Below are 23,007 nucleotides of genomic sequence, written 5' to 3'. Positions count from 1 at the left end.
GAATTTCGGAACGTACCCCTACCCATATTAATTTGTCAAAGTGCTTCGCGTGATAAATTTATAACAAAAGAAAAGGGTATTTTTTGAAAACAATGAAGATGATAATACGACTAAGTTTCTTTTAAACGTTAAAATAGTGTGATCGTTGTTGCGGATGCACCAACCCAACGCTATAAATAGCTGAGCCAGCAAGACACTCAACACTGCCAATGTTATCAAACAAATCTTCTAGACCAGAATAGAAGTTTTGAACTCCTCTAGTAATTTCGCAATGTTTTTACCGCTGATGCACTAAAATTAAGTTGCGGGCGTGTTCTTTTTAGTGTTCGTCCGTTGAAAACTCAGCAAACATGGATTTACTCGATCTGCCCGTTGTAATGATTGAGAATATTCTGTCATACTTAACATATGACGAAATCGCGAAGAATAGAGTGGTAAGTACCTTGTATTTATTTAGAGAATAGGTTGTTCAGTGTTTTGTCGACTATAACTTGTATATTTTGACTCTTTTAAGTGCTTTATATACAGTTTTTTTTATTACATAATTATTTATTTCTGATGTATGCACTCTTTGTTTTCCTTTTGTTACCACTTTTCAAAGAAAGAAGTTGTTGGGGTTTGGCAGTAAAGGAATTAAAACTTGATTTATCCGATCTCAGAAACTGGGGCAGAAACTACCCCAGAAACTTAATTTAAATAGTAAAAGCTTGACTAGTAAGAAAAAAGCTTTACGTCGGCCTAAGTCGCAAACCTCGTAACTCCATTTCAAGGAAATAAGTAATTGCTACCTTGGAGAATAATACTTGTAGTCGCAAACCTCGTAACACCCCCGGAGGAGTTACGAGGTTTGCGACTTAGGTGGACGTTTAGCTTTTGAAAGAAGCTTTATTTTTCTTTTTACAAAAGAGTGTTTTATTCTGTAAGCAATGTTCAATTACCATGGGTTTTAAGTCTTAAAGGAAAATACATTCATCCTTTTGCATTATTGATACAGAACCTTAAACGTAATGTATCCGCAATAGAAAAAAGGTGCTATATTTTTTCAACCCAATCTTTCTTCAACTTAGGGTTATAAGTTTTACCTAACTATAATTAGTGGGTTGTTTTTCTAGTATATATGTCTAAGTTTATAGTGTGACTTGTAGGACTATACTGCTTGACATAACTATAATTTGAGTTGTGGTAGAAGTGGGAGCAACATAGGGTTTGTTATTACTTGCGAAACTAAACCACAGTTATTTTTTAATTTCCTTAATAGAACTTGTCACAACACTGTTTTGTACATTTTGCATGTTTCTAGGTATGTAAGGCGTTCAATGAGCTGTCAATGCGGATGCTTAACCGAGGGTTCCTAATGATAGAGAGACGTCATGCCCTCGCACTCAAGACTGTTAAAGCTCAGCTGCCTAGGCGAGAGTCTGAGCGCAGGTAATTATTATTGATTCATTATGTTTATTTTCAGTTTCAGGTAGATACATTCAAAGAAAAATAAACTAACTTATCTATAAAATAAAACTAAAAACTAATACTAAATAAAATTAAAATACATCTAAGAAATTGGGTCCCTTTGGCATGGTGCCGACGAACCTGCCGGCTCATTGATTCATTATATTTTACTGACAATGGTTATTATCCATTAAAAATAATGGAGTCTAGAAAGAGGTACCTACTGGTAACTTCATAGTAAGGTAATAAATACTAAATCATCTCCGTTTTCCAACCGTGAAAAAAAGTTTATTTATTACCATTATTATTTACTATCTTTCGCCTGTGGTGTAGTCTGCATAGAAATTGTTAAACCTGAAACATGTTCTGCCTTCAACAATTTAGTCTGTGCATTGTCAGTCAGTAAATATGTAACTAAACTTTTATCATATCTAAAATATGAAAAAGAATATATCAGGCATGTCATGTTATCCAGTTTCAAAGTAGTTTTATTAGTAATCTCACAGGACCTCAAAAAGACAGAACTTCTGATTATGGCTAAAACAGCCGATTGCAGATAAAAAGGACAAAAAAAAAGTAATCTCACAGGAATCAGGATAATCTTAAAAAGTTGATAGGTATTGTGACAAACGTATTGTGACAAACATACCGTGATCACATGCATGCATTCATATTATACCTACATATGTATGAGCTTGTACAAACAATGATATCAACATCACGTTTCTGAGGTCATTACTTATGTAGGTATTGAAGTCACGTGTGACATATTATTTATTAATACTTTAAGTAGTAAAATGTATCTTCTAGAAACTATTGCTAATTAGTATTGTGTATTTTTAAGATTATTACGAAAAAAAGATTTTAATAAGGCCAAATTAATGAGTAATGTTGTATAACACAACATTAAGTTAAGATATAAAACACGCAAAAAAACGAAGTACAGTATTACGGCAATTTAGTCTACTAGGTAACTATTATTAAATTCAACAACTGTCTAATCTTAGGGTTCATCCATATATTACGTCACAGTAACAGGGGAAGGGGAAAGCGGGTCATGCCAAGTGTGATAGTTTATTAACGACTTATCTTTGTCTTTTAGTGTGTGGGAGGGGCGGGGGTTCCTAAAAAATCGTAATTTTGTGTGATTTAATTAATGGACGACCTCAATTTTCTCAATCACCGGATTAGCAAACTGAAGTGGCAGTGGGCCGGTCATATTAGCCGTAGAACCGATAACCGTTGGGGTAGACGAGTTCTCGAGAGGTGACCGCGTATCAGCAAACTTAGCGTAGGACTCCCTCAGACTAGATGGAGCGATGACCTTCGCAAGGCGCCTGGCAAGAGCTGGATCAGAGTTGCCGCAAATCGTGCTCAATGGAGAGCAATAGGAGAGGCCTATGTCCAGCAGTGGACGAGAGTAGGCTGATGATGATGATGATGAATCAATTTTCTAAAATTTCAGGTACCACCCTTTGGCCCGCCACTGTGACATCCTCACGTCGATCGAGACTCGTATATCCATGCTCAACATGACATACTCCAAATTTATCGACAGTGGCGTCTGCTGTTTTATACCCGGAAAGGTAATGTTTACTTTTAACCAGAAAATAACCAGGCGTGGCTCACTCCGCGATTTCGTCGCGTCGCTACAAGTACATGCGGCCCACACCAATTTTGGTGTCTAGCAGTAGTAGTTGTAGCGCACCGCTTTGGAACAGACGCCTGCTCGCGCTTGCGCCACCTAGCGGTCATATCTGTCGTAATAGACGCGTTTTGTTAGACAGTGAACCTTCTGTACCTAGTACTATTTTTTATTCTGTGAAATAACTTATTCAGGTTATAGACGAAATACGTCGCGTCCTACACATAGCCGAGAACTCCAAATCGCCCCCGAGAGCCCATGAGGTCCTACAGGAACTACGGGACATTTCCAGCATGGCTATAGAACATTTCGACGACAAGATATCACCGGCTTTACGGGCGAGGTTGCAACAGCAGGCCGCGCCTATGCCACCGAGACCACATGGTAAATAAAAAGCTGCCAATTTTTTAGCAAACATAATTATGCAATATTTCAATGCACCGACTTTAAAAGTTGCTAACTTTGGCACATATGTTGCCAAGTGTGGCTTTAAATGTTGCTAAATTGCATCTTTAAAACATTTCGACAGCAGAAGCTATGGGATTGTACAGACAGAGTGTAGATGGCCGAGTTAAGCGAGGCCGTTTACTGACACTAGGGTTTCCTCATACGACCTAAAACTAGACCCTTCGCTTCTCACATCTGGTTTAAACGTTGAATGAGATCAGATTTCTTTGTTAAAATGATAAAGAGTGTGTGATGATATTTTAAACGCTTCGCCATAATACAATATTGTTATAATGACTTCGATGGTGACTGTCTGAAAAATAAAACCTTGTATTGATACAAGATAATTATTGGCAAAATCTTTTTTCTAATAAACGGACAGGCGCCGACAAAACTTTGTATCTAAAATGTTTTTTGTAATAAACATTTTTTCTGTTTACTTACAGTATTCTCTCCGCTCGCAATACGTCAGGAGGTGTCATCACTTCGCCGTCGCTCCATACTGAACGCCAAACTGTCTCTGTATCTCGCCACGCAGTACAAGAAGTACCACAACAAAGTGAGTTCATCGATTAACTTAAGTAGCACACGGACACGCGGCTCCTGTTGAAGCTGCTCGTTATGGAGCGAAACATGTTGTTTTCGGCTTAGAAAGACCGCACGGAAACGTAAGAAAATTGCAATTTTTTGTGCTAAATTTAGCTACTTTTTTGAATGATTTAGCAGCAAAATTGTACAGTATTCTCTCCTCGCGATACGTCAGGAGGTGTCATCACTTCGCCGTCGCTCCATACTGAACGCCAAACTGTCTCTGTATCTCGCCACGCAGTACAAGAAGTACCACAACAAAGTGAGTTCATCGATTAACTTAAGTAGCACACGGACACGCGGCTCCTGTTGAAGCTGCTCGTTATGGAGCGAAACATGTTGTTTTCGGCTTAGAAAGACCGCACGGAAACGTAAGAAAAATGCAATTTTTTGTGCTAAATTTAGCTACTTTTTTGAATGATTTAGCAGCAAAATTGTACAGTATTCTCTCCTCGCGATACGTCAGGAGGTGTCATCACTTCGCCGTCGCTCCATACTGAACGCCAAACTGTCTCTGTATCTCGCCACGCAGTACAAGAAGTACCACAACAAAGTGAGTTCATCGATTAACTTAAGTAGCACACGGACACGCGGCTCCTGTTGAAGCTGCTCGTTATGGAGCGAAACATGTTGTTTTCGGCTTAGAAAGATCACACGGAAAGGTAAGAAAAATGCCATATTTTGTGCTAAATTTAGCTACTTTTTTTAATGATTTAGCAGCAAAATTGTACAGTATTCTCTCCTCGCGATACGTCAGGAGGTGTCATCACTTCGCCGTCGCTCCATACTGAACGCCAAACTGTCTCTGTATCTCGCCACGCAGTACAAGAAGTACCACAACAAAGTGAGTTCATCGATTAACTTAAGTAGCACACGGACACGCGGCTCCTGTTGAAGCTGCTCGTTATGGAGCGAAACATGTTGTTTTCGGCTTAGAAAGACCACACGGAAAGGTAAGAAAAATGCCATATTTTGTGCTAAATTTAGCTACTTTTTTTAATGATTTAGCAGCAAAATTGTACAGTATTCTCTCCTCGCGATACGTCAGGAGGTGTCATCACTTCGCCGTCGCTCCATACTGAACGCCAAACTGTCTCTGTATCTAGCCACACAGTACAAGAAGTACCACAACAAAGTGAGTTGTCGATTAACTTAAGTAGCACACGGACACGCGGCTCCTGTTGATGCTGCTCGTTATGGAGCGAAACATGTCGTTTTCGACTTAGAAAGATTATATGGAAAGGTAAGATGAAACTAACTAGATATTAAGCAATACATAATATGTTTTATAAGGTAACTTTAAGTATGTATTTAGCTATTAAGGTTAACTTGCCATACCCTATTCAGGGTCCATGCTGTTCAATTCAATTTAAAATACCATCTGTAAATACCATGGAATGCAATAAATAAATGAAATGAAATAAGTAAAATGCCATTTATTGTGCTATATTTAGCAATTTTTGAATGTGCTCCATAGAAAAAGCACAAAAATTAGCAACTTTTTCAAATGATTTAGCAACTAAATAGCACAGTATCCTCTCCACTCCCAATACGTAAGGAGGTGTGTTCACTTCACGTGAACGCCAAACTGTCTCTGTATCTCGCCACGCAGTACAAGAAGTACCACAACAAAGTGAGTTCATCGATTAACTTAAGTAGCACACGGGCACGTGGCTCCTGTTGAAGCTCCTCGTTATGTAGCTCGTGGCTCCTGTTGAAGCTCCTCGTTTTCGACTTAGAAAGACCACATGGAAAGGTGAGAAAAATGCCATCTTTTGTGCTAAATTTAGCAATTTTTGATGGTGCTCCATAGAAAAAGCACTTTTTCAAATGAATTGTACAGTATTCTCTCCGCTCGCTATACGTCAGGAGGTGTCATCACTTCGCCATCGCTCCATACTGAACGCCAAACTCTCTGTATCTCGCCACGCAGTACAAGAAGTACCACAACAAAGTGAGTTCATCGATTAACTTAAGTAGCACACGGACACGCGGCTCCTGTTGAAGCTGCTCGTTATGGAGCGAAACATGTTGTTTTCGGCTTAGAAAGACCGCACGGAAACGTAAGAAAAATGCAATTTTTTGTGCTAAATTTAGCTACTTTTTTTAATGATTTAGCAGCAAAATTGTACAGTATTCTCTCCTCGCGATACGTCAGGAGGTGTCATCACTTCGCCGTCGCTCCATACTGAACGCCAAACTGTCTCTGTATCTCGCCACGCAGTACAAGAAGTACCACAACAAAGTGAGTTCATCGATTAACTTAAGTAGCACACGGACACGCGGCTCCTGTTGAAGCTGCTCGTTATGGAGCGAAACATGTTGTTTTCGGCTTAGAAAGACCGCACGGAAACGTAAGAAAAATGCAATTTTTTGTGCTAAATTTAGCTACTTTTTTGAATGATTTAGCAGCAAAATTGTACAGTATTCTCTCCTCGCGATACGTCAGGAGGTGTCATCACTTCGCCGTCGCTCCATACTGAACGCCAAACTGTCTCTGTATCTAGCCACACAGTACAAGAAGTACCACAACAAAGTGAGTTGTCGATTAACTTAAGTAGCACACGGACACGCGGCTCCTGTTGATGCTGCTCGTTATGGAGCGAAACATGTCGTTTTCGACTTAGAAAGATTATATGGAAAGGTAAGATGAAACTAACTAGATATTAAGCAATACATAATATGTTTTATAAGGTAACTTTAAGTATGTATTTAGCTATTAAGGTTAACTTGCCATACCCTATTCAGGGTCCATGCTGTTCAATTCAATTTAAAATACCATCTGTAAATACCATGGAATGCAATAAATAAATGAAATGAAATAAGTAAAATGCCATTTATTGTGCTATATTTAGCAATTTTTGAATGTGCTCCATAGAAAAAGCACAAAAATTAGCAACTTTTTCAAATGATTTAGCAACTAAATAGCACAGTATCCTCTCCACTCCCAATACGTAAGGAGGTGTGTTCACTTCACGTGAACGCCAAACTGTCTCTGTATCTCGCCACGCAGTACAAGAAGTACCACAACAAAGTGAGTTCATCGATTAACTTAAGTAGCACACGGGCACGTGGCTCCTGTTGAAGCTCCTCGTTATGTAGCTCGTGGCTCCTGTTGAAGCTCCTCGTTTTCGACTTAGAAAGACCACATGGAAAGGTGAGAAAAATGCCATCTTTTGTGCTAAATTTAGCAATTTTTGATGGTGCTCCATAGAAAAAGCACTTTTTCAAATGAATTGTACAGTATTCTCTCCGCTCGCTATACGTCAGGAGGTGTCATCACTTCGCCATCGCTCCATACTGAACGCCAAACTCTCTGTATCTCGCCACGCAGTACAAGAAGTAGGTACCCGAAAATGTACAAATTGTTTGTTTACTTTTATTTAAATACGTAAAGATACAGACTATAGGCAAAAAGAATAGATAGTATAGAGGGGTCCTGTCATTGTAAATTTTGTAGTCACTGTAAATTTACTGCCATCTATCGACACACGACTAAAACTCAAAATGAAAACGCATAAAGTTATCAAATAATGTATATATATGGATAAATGATGTTATTATTTTTATATCATTTTGATCCATGTTCATTCACTGATATCTATGTGTTAAAATTGTTAAATATGAAACGGTGTCGTCACGCCATCTAGCTGAGGATAGGCTAAAGGTGTGTGCGACATCTATTCGAGAATGACTTTTACTTGAATTCCGAGGCACGTTTTTTCCTTAGACTTTATACGTCTTATACGAAGTTATATATGTCTTTGCTATAGGTATGTGCATTATATGGCGTTACGTTTTTAGCAGATGATGGAGTATCAGAAGATTGCGTGGCGGCAGCGGATCGTCATACGGCGTATGCTGGCGCGTCAGAGGCGGCAGGAGGCTAACATCGGTAAAAAATAAATCATAAATAATTTATTTGTTTAACCTTTTCGACGCCGTGTCAAACACAAAAGCTGTCACGCGTACGTCACACGCCACGTCACCGAAGTGTCAAAACTGAAATTGAACTTTATGCATATGCACGGGTGATTCACTTTTGTATGGAGAAAAAATAGTTGTAATATTTTTCCTGACTTTGCTCACCAATGGAGCCTCCCCACACTAAAAACTATCTATTTCAATTTTCAAAAGAATCGAATAACTTTTAGAGGTTGCACAAGTTGAAAAGGTAGAATGAGAACCCCATACATTGCGTGAAAATGAACTATGTTCTAAAATGACAAAATATAATGAACTGATACTAAAATCGAATGAGAAAACTGAATTTTGCGTCTAAAACACGAAAAAAGCACTTTTCCTTTGGAAACAGGTGGAAAAACTGGAAAATCTTAATTAGAACATTTATCGAGTAACCAAAATCCAAGTTTATTACTAATTATAAAATTTATTTATATGTAGAAGGTTCAGTATCACACTACTCTCCGCTTTGATGGTAGCCGCTTAAACCATTTTCTACCCTCCGATGTAGAGTCGTTGGTTAGTTGAAAAATCTTTGTTGATGTTGTGCAACCTCTAAATGTTGACCGATTTTAATTTGTTTTAACGTATAATATTTTTTTATCAGTTAGAACAAGAATTCGAGCAAAGTCAGATGAAAATCGAAAATTCGGAAAAATGAAACACCCTAAGTCGTAGGTCTATGTTGCACTGTGGTCTGTGACCGATTAATCAGTCTTTGGCGTTGAACCTGCGGTGCGGATATATCGGTCATTGGCGTCCAAAAGGTTAAGACATACATAATTACATATTGTTTACCACGAAATGGGCTCGCCTCAGCATAATGCTGACCCGAGAGTCGGCGCTGATCTTCCGGCGAGTCCATTTTTGTGGGCCACGATCGCAGCTGTACGGCACGGCCTCCTAGAACTGACAGATGTCAGAGGCGAGCAAGTAGATACTCGCGGCGGCTGCCAGCGCCATCTGGCCTACGGGTGTGACAGATAACCTGAAAGGCAATGCCGTACAGGGTGCTAAAAATAACAATTGAGAATACTACAATAGAACATTTCAAGCATAAAATACATCACCAATTTAAGGGTGGTATTCCATATGTCCAATATATTGGTCCAATGTGTATTTTGTCTCACATTTTGCTTAATGAGAGAGTGGGACGCAATGAAATTGGATAAAGAAATTGTACAGGTGGAATACCACCCTGATATAAGTCCCGATAATATATATTGGGGCATTTTCAGTTAAAAGTGTACCTTTTACTTTATTTTCCAAAATGCATCAACTTTTGGGTTATTTCTACTCAGAATCACGAGGACTATCGATTTGAAAAGAAAAAAATGTGTCCCAAAAAAAATGTCAGCTTTGTAACGCGTTTTCAAATACATTTTGTATGGACCGTTACAAAACTGACACCCGCGACCCCGTTCTCTGTACATCCCTATAGGCCCTTTTCACAAGAATTTCCCTTGGCACTATATTTAACTTAAACATGGTCATCTAACCTGTATACCGCTGTAACCAACCTTTCAATCCTATGATAGATAAAATAAATAAATATTAAGGGACATCTTACACAAATCAACCTAGCCCCAAACGAAGCAAAGCTTGTACTATGGGTGCTAGGCGACGATATACATACTTATATAGATAAATACACACTTATATCTTACATAGAAAACAGGCATGACTCAGGAACAAATATCTGTGTCATCACACAAATAAATGCCCTTACCGGGATTCGAACTCAAGACCATCGGCTTCACAGGCAGGGTCACTATCCACTAGGCCAGACCGGTCGCCAGATGGGTCCATAAATAATCATAAGTCCGCTTTTGATAATTTTATCCCTTGAACTGGGGCAAGTTTTATTTAATAATATGTTTTATTTTCAGCCGAACTCAAACGTCGTATAGACGAGTGCGATATACGCTACAGCGAGCTCACACACACGAAGCCGGCGGTCGGACCTAGTATTTCGGGTAACTACAACTATTAGGGCCACAGACAAAACATCCTCCAGACTGAGCATAGTAGCGCTACCCCCTCTGCCACAAATATACGGTAGTTTTACTCCATTTTCGGGTCAAAGTGTCTTTGTGTGACGCCCGTGTCTTTGAACGGACCAATCACGGCACGGGACTCGCTCACCTCGTCCCCCGCACCCCAGTATTTTTGGCAGCATCGGTTTCATGAAATAATTGCTCTAAACTCCGTCTAGAGGATTCCTAGTCTATGATTAGGGGTCATCCATTAATAAAAAATTTTGACCCCTCCCGCCCCTCATTGTCACACTTGGTCACATTGGGAAAACCCCTCCCCCCTGGTGTGACGTCACATTTTTTAAACGAAATCGGCAAATCGAATTAAGTAGGTTGTATGTATTATTAATATTTTTGACCCAAAACTGATTAGGAAAGACAATTAAACGAATAAAAATGATTATATCTTTCCAAAAATTTGTTATTTAACCGTACAGCGTATGAAATAATTTAAGTAAGTTAAAGTGACGTCATAAAGTTTGTAACTCCTCCCTCCCCCCTGTCACAACATGTCACATTTAAACTTGCTATAAACAAAAATGGCATTAAGTTCGCCTTTTGTACAGTGTATTTCCTTATGTGCAATAAAGATTAAATAAATAAATAAGGCTTAATGTAGGGTAACTCGTCAATATCTGGCCACCTTATACTAAAAATGGATTATATTCACCGATAAACATTGGCCACCATTCAACACATATTGAATGGTGGCCAGTTATTGTAACCTTATACTAAAATGAATTCTGTTTAAAGGTTAATAGAATTCATTTCTGATATAAGGTGACCAGTTATGAACCAGTGGCCAGTGGCCAATTATTGACGATTAACCCTACATGGCCTTTATTTTTATTTAAATGTATTTTTAGGAGCAGAATCTCCGCCGCCGGCGGCACCGCTGCGTCACTTCGGTAGTCAGATCAAGTTGGACCTCTCCGTGTTGCCTATTGGCACCAACCGCCGAGGTCGGAGCTGTAAGTACAATAACTACATATTTCCCAAAGACAATTGTAGTAGCTATTGTAGTAGAGAGATGCCCCTTAGTTTGACATCCAAAACAGATGGGATGGCGCTGTACTGCGCTATATGTTCTGCGGTCACTGAATTGTCAAGCGCTGTTGGCCTAGCGGTAAGAGCGTGCGACTTGCAATCTGGAGGTCGCGGGTTCAAACCCCGGCTCGTACCAATAAGTTTTTCGGAACTTATGTACCAAATATCATTTGATATTTACCATTCGCTTTTTGGTGAAGGAAAACATCGTGAGGAAACCGGACTAATCCCAATAAGGCCTAGTTTACCCTGGGTTGGAAGGTCAGATGGCAGTCGCTTTCGTAAAATCTAGTGCCTACGTCAAATCATGGGATTAGTTGTCAAGCGGACCCCAGGCTCCCATTAGCCGTGGCAAAATGCCGGGATAACGCGAGGAAGAAGAAAGAGAATTGTCAAACGTCAACTTTTGACAATCAGAGTTACCGCAAAATGTATGGAGCTGTACAGCGCCATCTCGTTTACCTGTCCAATTCCGAGCACGAAATTGTCTTAAAATATCACACATCTTATTCAATGTTTCTTTGATATTACCTAACTTCACTTGTTGGTGTAATCGTACATACGAAAACCACATTTAAAAAACCGGACAAGTGCGAGTCGGACTCGCCCACCGAGGGTTCCGTACTTTTTAGTATTTGTTGTTATAGCGGCAACAGAAATACATCATCTGTGAAAATTTCAACTGCCTAGCTCATGGCACGGTTCATGAGATACAGCCTGGTGACAGACGGACAGCAGTCTTAATAATAGGGTCCCGTTTTTACATTTTGGGTACGGAACCCTAAAAAAGTGCAAATAACGATTCTTTCTTTACCTGTAAAGCATCAACATAGATTTGTTTCTATGGACTCTGATTATTTATTTACGAAAATATAATGCAAATATGGACCGTGCGCGTTAGAGGCTCTGCCATCTTGTGGCCTGAATCGGAAACATAAACATGTACAATGCCATAGCAAGTGCTGCCATCTACCGTTCTCGTATGTTTTCTTGTACATAGTAGGTTCTGCCACAGAATAAATAATAGTACTAGGTATAGAAGACTCACTCTCTAACAAAACGCGTGTGTAACGATCAGGACAGATATGGCCGCTAGGTGGCGACTGCGCCACGCGCGGCTTATGGCTAGCCACCGAAATTGGTGTGGAACGGATGTACTTTTAGCTACCTGTAGCAAAGTGACGAAATCGCGGAGTGAGCCACGCCTGGTTCTGCCACCTTGTGGGCTACATCGGAAGCATAACATTCACATTTAGGGCTCGCGCCAAAAATCTGAGGGCTCCTGTGCTGCCACAGACCTATATCGAGTAGACGGAAAAAGTGTATGTACCTCGCGTGCCGAAAAGACGATTATAAATCGTCTTTGCTCGCCGCGATGCTCAGTCTGCTCTCGACCGCTTTCCGTGTGTGACGTTCGGATGTGATAACAAAATGGCCCCTTGCTCGATAATAAACTGTTCAAACACCACCAAAAATGTAGGAGCTATTAATCAAGACATTTCCTTTCATCGGTAAGTACTATTTGCCCTAAAGTATCTGTTATTATTTAAAAAACAATTTATTTTGATGCTCAGTATTAATTTCATATAAACAGTAGCAGGCGAATCTGTGTCTAATGCTACTTTTCCATTGCGGCTTTAATTTGACGCGTCAGACTTGGCAAGCATTGAAAACCAGCAACGAAAATAAAACAATCCAAACTTGTCGAGACGCGTTCAAGGTTGATTTCTCATTCGTCTGTCAAAAGTAAGATATAGTGTTGTACCCTACGATTTTCAATGCCGAATTCTTAATCGATTAAAATCGATTTTGGTATATCCATCCCAATGGAAGGTCTCGAGAGTGACCCCAATTCCTAAGATAAGCAAGTCCTCCGATATCACAAACTTCAGGCCCATTGCTATATTGTCCGTGTTTGGAAAAGTGTTTGAGACCATTCTTAACCACTGCTTACTTAATCAGATAAATCGTAAATTAATTGATTGTCAACGTGGATTTCGCGCTTCACGATCCACTACAACCAACCACTTCTGCTTCTTTGATAGCGTTTTGCGCTGGATGGATACTGTACGACAAGTTGATGTTGTTTATTTCGACTTTAAATAATTGGCCAAGCACGAAGTCAAGACTACGGTGTTCAGAGCACCGTTCCCTTTCTATATACGCCTTACTAACTCTATGTGCTCTATTGTGAAAAAAAAACACAACGACAGTGAAGAACGGAATTCTTAATTTGAATGTTTTCAGATAAACTGCAATAATAAATATGATTCTTACTGGGCACATTGAGATAGTCAATTGGTTGGAAAGCCCGTTCGAAATTTAAACTTATTTGCAATATAATAAGGTTGTATTTTGTAGATCTCTCTCATACTTATAATAGGCTAATCGGAAAAAAAAATATCCCACAAAAATAAGCAAGCAGAATTAAACTTTGTATCAAAGACATAAGTCATAAATTTCAATGCTAAAGTTTTAACTAAGGATCTTTCTCGCTAAAACTACTTCCTAATATGAAATGACCAGTGTAAGCATCAGTTAGCTAGCCCTAAGCAACCAAAGATCAGGCTGCAGTTGAAAAACTAATAAAGATAAAGTTAAGCTGATAATTTTCCCGCCGTCTCCATGCTTCTTTAAGTTGGGTATTGACTGGTCAGCTGCCTGTTAGCTATAGTTTTCGCGAAAATCGCCAGGACAGAGGTGAAAATTTTTGTATGACAACTTGCAACTTTAAATGCATTTTTTATCGAAACTATTGCACTCTAAAATGAAGTCAAAATCAGTCCCTCGACTCAATTTTTTGCAAGCTTTCTAATGGTACCCCACACGATTCTTACTAATAAAAAAAATTCAGGCTACCCCTCTCAACCCCCTAAATTTCCCCCTAAAATCAGAAATAAGCAGGTTTTGACTTATTCACAGTGTTAGTGATGGTACTTGCCATAACTATTCTAAATTTTAGGTACCTACATCAAACGGTCTTTGAGAAAAACGCATTTAACCGATTTGCAAGACCGAAGTGATCCCATAAGAGCACCGTGAACAAAGTTTTGTACGGTGCTCTAAAAAGCTTTCGACTTAGTTGACAACGATACTCTCCTATGCAAACTGTCAGCCTTAGGTTTCACCCCTCAACTTCTTGTTTTCTTCTCTGACTACCTCTGGAATCGCACACAATATGTCCAATTAAACTCTTACAAATCTGAAAGATATTACACTCGTTCCGGGGTTAGTCAAGGTAGCACTCTGGGGCCTACTCTTTTCTTAATCATGGTCAATGATCTGCCAAATAATATATCAGGCGTGGAATCACTATTTTATGCAGATGATCTTAAGATAATTCAACCGGTCGTAAATGCATCTGACTGTACGGTTCTGCAACAAACAATCAACATAGTTGACAGCTGGAGTAAAACAAACCGCTTGTACCTAAATGAATCTAAATGCAAAGTAATAAGTTTTAGCCGTTCTGTAGATCCTATTCTCCAGGCATATACTCTTCCTAACACTCCCCTTGACCGAGTAACAGAAATAAAGGATCTAGGATTAACACTCGATACTAAGCTAAACATGCACTCTCACATTATAAATATCTGCAAAAGTGCCTACAAAATTTTAGGATTCATTATTAGAACGACCTCAGAATTTCGTGACCCAAAAATCGCTATAATCCTTTATAATGCTTATGTTCGCAGCAAGCTTGAGTACAGTTCCATCGCATGGGACCCTCGGGAAGCAAAGTAAAACATCATGATCGAGCGAGTTAAGGGTGCCAGCACCCCTAATATATCTTTTGTCAGCGAAAGCTAATTAGAAGATTCAGCATTGCGTAACTGGAACATGCGTCAATGCTGAATTGCATTATTTAATTATAAATACTAGCCCTTAAGTCATTTTAAGTTAGAATAATCTTGATTGTAAGCTAAGTGGTTACGCTCAGGGCCGGATTAACCCTAAGTCAAAGTAGGCAACTGCCTAGGGGCCCCGCCTCGGCTTGGGGGCCCCGCCGCGGCTAGGGGGCCCTGGCGGCTCAGCGCGCACCAAATAAAATTTTGTTCCATAGGCTCAAAATTCATGAGTAAATTTTTTATTCTTAAAAATAATGAAATACTGTAATAAAATTGAAGCAATACGTAAAAGTTTACGAGGCGCATTCTGCGTAGGTACCTGTTGTAAAGTTGTAATTTGAGGTTTTCAGGGAAAATGGTTCGAAAAAAATTTCGAACAACCAACAACTTTTGGGTTATTTCGACTCAGAATCACGACGTCAAAGCACGGCTTTGACTTTGCATGAGAGCTCGCCTCATGCACTCCGGACTTTTAGAACCAGATGAAGATCGATACCGATCGAGCCTTTTAACACGGTTTCACAATTTGCGATATTGTCAAAAAATTTCACGCTCGCTGCGCTCGCGTTTATTTTTGCTTCTTTAGTTGACCCTGTATCTACATGTTAGCTTGACTGGTGAATTAATAGAGGTACCTAGACCATGAAAAGTCTACAATGATTTTGATAGCATACGCAGTGCAAGTGTTATTTATACGTCATAATTTCGTAGAAGTTTTGACGTTTAAAATAACACTTGCACTGCGATAGCTATCAATATTGTTACAGGCTTATCTTGGTCTAACTCTAGTAAATTAAGTAATTTTAATATATGGAAATTCTTTATTATTAGGTTGATTCTAATCATGTGGCTCGGCGTTTGGTCTTATGGTCGGACAATGGCTGTTCAGCCTCTCAAAATATTAACTATTGAGAAAATCAACTTTGCGGCACTAGTTGAGCTTAGCTTTTAGCCTCGTTTAAAATTGGCTATTAGAGGTAGATAAGAAAGTGACGCTGAAGCTCTCATCTTTGGTATTCCACTGGGAATTGGCCTTAAGCCTAAAGGGCTCTCCCCACACTTGACGCGACGCGGAATCGGCAAAAACCGATGGGATAAAGCTTTATGTCCACGCAATAAGCGCGAAACAGACATCGTTCGATTTGGATCGGCTCGGCCGACGCCTGATAATTGAAATTAAAAACGCAAACTTTTTTTTCCCTGTACTGAATGTGCTGTGTGCAGAATTTACTGTAGGGGGCCCCGAGCTTCGCACTGCCTAGGGGCCCCGACATGCTTAATCCGGCCCTGGTTACGCTGTCAGTTTAAATAAATATATTTTTTTAAACTAAAGTCCTTGTCATTATCTTAATTAGCGCGTCCAACGTAAATTTGCTAGACATCTTTACAAAAGGTATTACGGATACTACCCATACTTATTTCCGTCATCCTTTGTCCTGGGAATGGTAGGGTTAGAGTCCCTCGAGCTAAGGCGTAAGCAAACGTTTGCCTTACACTACTGTCTACTACTAAGAAATCTTATTGACAACCCATCCGTTCTAGAGCGTATGCGTATTTATACACCTAACAACTACATAGCTGCAGTAGGGCGAAGCGCACGTAGAGCCAGAAACCTATTCGCATATCCAAATGTTCGCACCTATCACGGTTCGAACGCACCCACGTACCGAGCAATAGAATTACTAAATAACTTCTTAGCTACAGTCCAAACCGCAGACATATTCGCAGACAAGTGGCCGAATTTACAACATAATATCAGGATGTTTTTAAATTCAACCTATGTAAATTAGTATAGTATCAGGATTTACAAAGTAGTTTTTTTTTAACTCTACGAGTACCTATGTAGATTAGTATAGTTTCAGACCTTTTTTAATCTATACATATGTAAAGTTAAATAAAGACCCTAGAGATAGTTATGACTATGTATTAAGAGTATAAGTGTTTTGGCATATCTAGAGCTGTAAACTTATACTTGTATTTATTTAAAGAATAAAGTATAAAATGAAATCTGTACTTTTATCTTTTATAGATACGACACGCTTCTCTCTCTTTCTTTTTGCATAGTTTTCTATTTGTTGTTATTTTCTAAGTGCACTTAGTTTCGAATCTTTTTTTATTTTTTCATGACGTATTCGGCTAGCTCTTCTTTTGCCTTCTAAAATTTCTTACCTGGTTTTATTTCGCGATTTTTATGTTTCCATAGCCTACAACAACATATACAGGGTGGAAAGGCACGACGATCCTTTCCGGAAATGGGAGATAGTTTAGCCTAAGCTCTATATTTTCTCCATAGAAACTATGTTAATATGGGCAACCGTTTCTAAATTATGACCTTTTAAACATCCACGCAAAAAACTACTTTGTTCTAACCCTAACAGGTGACAGGGTCAATGAACTTACTTGTAAACAATCAGTATTCGACAGGAAATTATGCTAATTTGTTGCCATCTAACCATTTTTAGGTCTGCTTACAGCACGGTAAGAATCATTGCAGGATTTTCGCTTTCTTAGTGGTTCCACTTGTTCAATACTTGAATGAAATAGTTATGTTATTCCTTAATATTAATAATACTAACCACAACATTGTTTACAACGACAGTTCAAATGGTGACATTGACAACCACTCAAAAGTACGCAATCGTCTTATAAATATCTCTGGTTTCCTTGACTGATAAAAAGGTTTTAGTTTCTTAACACGTTTCACAAAATTATTTTCGAATAATTGGAAACTATTTAAAATAATAAAAAATTACATGTAGGTTGTGTTAGTTGCACCAAATGAACTTGCAAAAATGAAATACTAAGAATAAATCAAGAATAAATACTTCTTCAATACCAAACTAACAAACCTTCTTGCGTGGTAGGAAATAGACAAGACGTCTGATGTTTGAAATTAAATTTTCATTGAACTATACTTATTGAATGTCATATTCTTCAAATAAAAATGTTAGATGCTCGTGGCTATTTAAATTTGTGGGGCTGTGTAAAAGATATGGTGTACCAAACCAAACGGAATGTGAAACTGCGGACGAAATGAGACAAAGGCTAATTGGTGCTTTCTGCGGAGGATAAATGACGAAGAGCATACACTATATCGCATGTGCATCGACATACTCGGGTACGGGCTGCGGCGGCGTTGTAATACACGGAGGTACATTTGAACACCGTATGTGAAAAGAAGATAGTATTAAATATTGGAAAAAAGTAATTATCTAAGAAAGTAATAAAATTGTTTGTAATATTTTTGCATGCATTTGATTTATTTGACATTTATGCGTCATTCATACATCATTGCGATACTGTCAACGATCGGAAAAAAGTGTAAAGTCCCGAGCTTTCCCGACGGAGATCCTTAATCTAGCCGTCATGTGCACATGCTATAGGGTTATCACCACAGTTAAAAAGTAGTATTTTTGCAATTTTTATTTTTTACTCAATTAACGATTCTTACCATTACCAATAGTCTCTGTATCACTTAAACGACCTAATACTTCCGGGAAGGATCGTCGTGCCTTTCCACCCTGTATACTTAGTGAGTTATAACCAAAAAATTGAAAATTGTCTAAATTTTATACCTATACATGTACATATAAAAAAGTATTAGATACTTACAATCTTTTTTTAGAATAAGTAATAAGTTTTATTTTAAAAATTCAATTCAAATATTATTTAGGAATCTAATGATTCCGTTAAATATCATTCGTCTGTTTTTATCATTCGTCTGTCTGTATCATTCGTCTGTCTTTATCATTCGTCCGTCAGAAAATCGATGACATTCACGTTAATCGATTTGTGATTTTTAGCGAGCGGGAGCGCAGATATAAAATCCATGAGTATGAGCAAGACAGTTGAATCGTAGCGGGGCAGAGGGGCATCGGTGTCTTAGATCGGTTAGGACTTCCCATCACTAAATTGCGGCTGTGACGTCACAGTAGGTGGTAAAAAGTCGGCACGCTTGGTTTCGATATAAATCGACGAACTCTTTCCTTCTATCTCGATTATTGTTCTGTGTGTGCTGCCCCCTATAGTTCATGCACGCTCCCTGTAGCCCTTGTTAGCTGACAAATACCGAACTGACCGAAAAAATAACTGAAATAAAAAACTAGGTTATGATTATAACTATGTTAACCTGTTCTGTTCTAGTGCTGCCGAACATAAGGCCGAGGAAGCCGGTCATCCGCATGCCGAGTCTGTCAGAAGACGACCCCCCCGCGGCCCCGGACACGCCATCTACTTCCCGCGACGCGCCGAGACCCAGCCCCAAAACTAAGGTAAATTAAGTTATGATCAGAAGCTCGGAGTATCGTGGACTAATTCCGTACCAACGAGTCTATACTTCGAGAACTCGGCATCAAGCAGCGTTTATCATCTTTGGTCTCGTATCCTCACCTTTTTAGGGTTCCGTAGCCAAAGGGTAAAACGGGACCCTATTACTAAGACTCCGCTGTCCGTCCGTCCGTCCGTCCGTCTGTCACCAGGCTGTATCTCGTGATCTGTGATAGCTGAAATTTTCACAGATGATGTAGTTCTCTTGCCGCTATAACAACAAATACTAAAAACAGAGTAAAATAAAGATTTAAGTGGGGCTCCCATACAACAAACGTGATTTTTGACCGAAGTTAAGCAACGTCGGGCGGGGTCAGTACTTGGATGGGTGACCGTTTTTATAGAGTACGGAACCCAACTCTTCGTGTGCGAGTCCGACTCGCACTTGGCCGGTTTTTCGGTCACGTATGCCGCCGAGGGGAAATGGCTATTGAGCGACTTGTGGTCCAGGGAAAGGTTGAGGGTACCAGGCCACGAGGAAGATCGCCTATAAGGTGAACTGACCAGATAAAAGCGGCAGTAAATGGCTCATCATCACTACATGAATGCACGAGGAAAGCGGCTATCAGAGAAGAGTGGCGACGTGTTGTGAAGCTTGCCACCAACACCTGAAGTGATGACCACGACCACTCTGTCAAGAGTATACCGACGAAGCAGAAGAAGCAAGTTTTTATAAGTTTTTAATAAACATAAATTAATAAATAATGTGAAATAAAGCTCTATTACTAAGGGGGTATCGTCGTGGGTCGTCCCATTCGTTTTTCGTCAAGTTCTTAAATTAGTCCTATTCTGCTTTCGTCACTCATTCTACATTGAAAGCCACCTACGATTGTGACGAATGTAGAATGAGTGACGAAAGCAGAATAGGACTAATTTAAGAACTTGACGAAAAACGAATGGGACAACCCAAGACGATACCACTAAGGGTGGTATTCCATCTGTTCAATTTCTTTTTCCAATGTCATGGCGTCTCACTCTCTTATTAAAGCAAAATGTGAGAAGCAATACATATTGGACAGATGGAATATCACCCTTACATAATTTCCTTATAATTTCTCGTCATGCAATATGACAAAATTTGAAAGTTCTTTGACTTTGACAGGAAAAACTTAACCATCTACAAGAAACTTGATTTTTATCACCAAGGAACGAATGAAATACCCATGTTTCCGATTCACTGTTGTCACATGTACAGTAGACGTCAAAGATATGTTTACACTTTTGCACCTTACTCCTTTGTAATAAGGCGAAAAATTTAAACATATCTTTGACGTCGACTGTAAATAGCATTTATTTCTACACTTTGATTTGAGTTCTCTTCGTGACAGTTGCAATCGCGGGGAGTGCTACGGAAGGGAGGGGATGCTACGGAAATCGATAGGTATGACCAAGGCCGTCTTAAACTATGCTGGGGCCCTTGGGCACATAAGAATTTGGGGCCCTGTTGGAAAGTAAAGAAAGCGAATCAAACATTTTTCTACTATGATCTTCTATTTATTATGAGTAATCAAATATACTGTTACTGTCTGTCCTTCGGCCCCCCCCCGAGGATGGGGCCCTGGGCACGGGCCCCGCGTGCCCTTATGGTAAAGACGGTACTGGTTATGACAGCTGCAGGAATGTTGACTCGAGTGGCAGTCGCGGTTTAACTCGCGAATGCAAGTTTTGCTAGAGGTGCTGAGAACGTTATGAAAACATTAAATTTAATTATATTCCTTTAATTTTCAGGTCCAATCAACGTTAGCCAAGATCCGCGGCATCACCAACGAGATCCGTCACCTGACCAACTTATCTCGCAACATCGAGGGCACTATGAAACGACCCTATTGTACCCCTGAAGATTTAGAAGAGGTGAAAAAGATGAAACTAGACTAACCGAGCAATAATTGAAGGTCTGTTTATACCCTTATAAAATACATAAGAGACAACCAATGTCAACCTAGCTTTTAAACATAGACTAGAGAGTAATAAAATAATATAAAAATATTAAAAATACCGATTTTGATACCATTGCTCATGCATTTAAGGGGGTTATCAGAAAAAATGGTACTATTAACTTATTTTCGAAAAACCATCATCGTTTCGGTTAATAGACTCAGAATCACGAGTACTATTAAATGAGACAAAGAAAAAAGTGTCCCCAGTTTTTCGTACAAATTTTGGGTGTCAGTTTTGTAACGGCCCATACAAAATGTATGTGAAAATGCGTTACAAAACTGACATTTTTTTGGGATTTTTTTTTTAAATCGATAGTCCTCGCGATTCTGAGTAGAAACAACCCAACAGTTGATGGATTTTCGAAAAATAGTAAATGGTACACTTTTAAGTGAAAATGCCCATAAATAAGGACGCTAAGCACGTAGAGTTTAGTACATTGACCAGCCTGTTCCTGTCTTTATCGCACGCGCATAATTTTTTTGCCGTCCCACTCACAGTGTCATTGACCGCCGGCATCATGTGCGGGACAGCTATATAATAGGGTATTATACTGTATTTAGAATAAATTATTTTACGCCATGCATGAAATAAAGTACCAGATAATTATTAGAAAAACACAGATAAGAGTTATTTTTAAACACAATTTCTATTTAATGAATCGGATAGAAATATAAAAAGTAGGTGTGTTGACCGTGACGTCACGATGTAATGTTTCATATAAATTCCATATTAACAAATCGTTTTGACAGCTCTAAAAAAGTAACTGATTTGACTAGTAGGAAAATACCCTATTACGCGCGTGCGATAGAGATAGCAACAGCCCGCCTGACAACGTACGAAATTTACTTTACAAGGGATGTACCAATACTTAATAGGGAATATTACGCGAAACTCTGCGTAGGAGGCGCCACTACCACTATCCGTCACAATCTATGGGTCTACCGCGAAACAAGAAAATCGAAATTTCGTTATCTAACCTCTCTATCACTTTTGCATATTCGAGCGATAAAGAGGCAGATAACTATATGTCGATTTTCGCGTTTCCCGGTAGGCCCTTGTTAACAAACCGCCTTGATGCATCAATGTCATATTTTATTGTCTGTGAAAACTTGTCAAAAAAACAGTTTAAGGCACAGTGTGTATAAGTTACTCTATGGTTTACCAGAGGAGCTAGTGCTGCACTCTGGTGGCAGAACATTGCAGTAATACTCCCTATTACCTTTAAAAAAACACCAATTTACTACACTGCCACGTGTGTTTAGCCTTTAAATGTATAGATTTCGAGGTAAGTGAACCTAAAGGCCTTATAATAGAGTTCAAATTTGCGGAATAAATGTTAGTAAATAACGTTGTCAGTTTGGTACATCTCTTACTTAAGAATATGTGACGTTCCACGGAAAAATGTACCTTATGGCGGCTGCCGCTTACGTCGCACAGCACCGCATTAGTATTGGAGCGGCGTTAATAATAGCGTAAGGGTGGTATTCCGTCTGTCCAATATCTTGGTTCAATGTCATTGCATCTCACTCTCTTATCAAGCAAAACGTGAGAAATAATACACATTGGACAAAGAAATTGGACAGGTGGAATACCACCCTAAGCGCTAACCACCATATAAGTTTCCTTTACCCCGTGGGACGTCACATATAACGTGTCCCAAAATTCAACGATAAGCTGGCACCAGAAGATGGACCTGCTCATGACTACTCCAGGAAAAAAAATA

At 39.3% G+C, this 23,007-nt stretch overlaps 1 protein-coding gene across 1 annotated transcript; it reads left to right on the top strand.

The window, feature by feature from the left end:
• LOC134802033 (F-box only protein 28) lies at nt 1–21,425 on the top strand. The gene is made up of 10 exons (XM_063774647.1): nt 1–434; nt 1,301–1,428; nt 2,912–3,032; nt 3,286–3,475; nt 3,985–4,097; nt 7,934–8,021; nt 9,979–10,065; nt 10,992–11,096; nt 19,164–19,291; nt 21,075–21,425. The coding sequence occupies exons 1-10, from the start codon at nt 351–353 to the stop codon at nt 21,219–21,221; spliced, it is 1,191 nt and encodes a 396-aa protein (XP_063630717.1). The 5' UTR covers nt 1–350; the 3' UTR covers nt 21,222–21,425.
• Nucleotides 21,426–23,007: the final 1,582 nt, after the last annotated feature.

This window comes from Cydia splendana, chromosome 23 (assembly GCF_910591565.1).
Source record: "Cydia splendana chromosome 23, ilCydSple1.2, whole genome shotgun sequence".
Classification (NCBI taxonomy): Eukaryota; Metazoa; Arthropoda; class Insecta; order Lepidoptera; family Tortricidae; genus Cydia; species Cydia splendana.
This window is presented reverse-complemented; position numbering and strand designations above follow the sequence as displayed.

Coding starts and splice junctions, on each gene's coding strand:
- LOC134802033 (XM_063774647.1), top strand. CDS start 351: ATGGATTTACTCGATCTGCCCGTTGTAATGATTGAGAATATTCTGTCA. Junction 1,429..2,911: donor AGGCGAGAGTCTGAGCGCAG/GTAATTATTATT, acceptor CTAAAATTTCAG/GTACCACCCTTTGGCCCGCC. Junction 11,097..19,163: donor CAACCGCCGAGGTCGGAGCT/GTAAGTACAATA, acceptor GTTCTGTTCTAG/TGCTGCCGAACATAAGGCCG.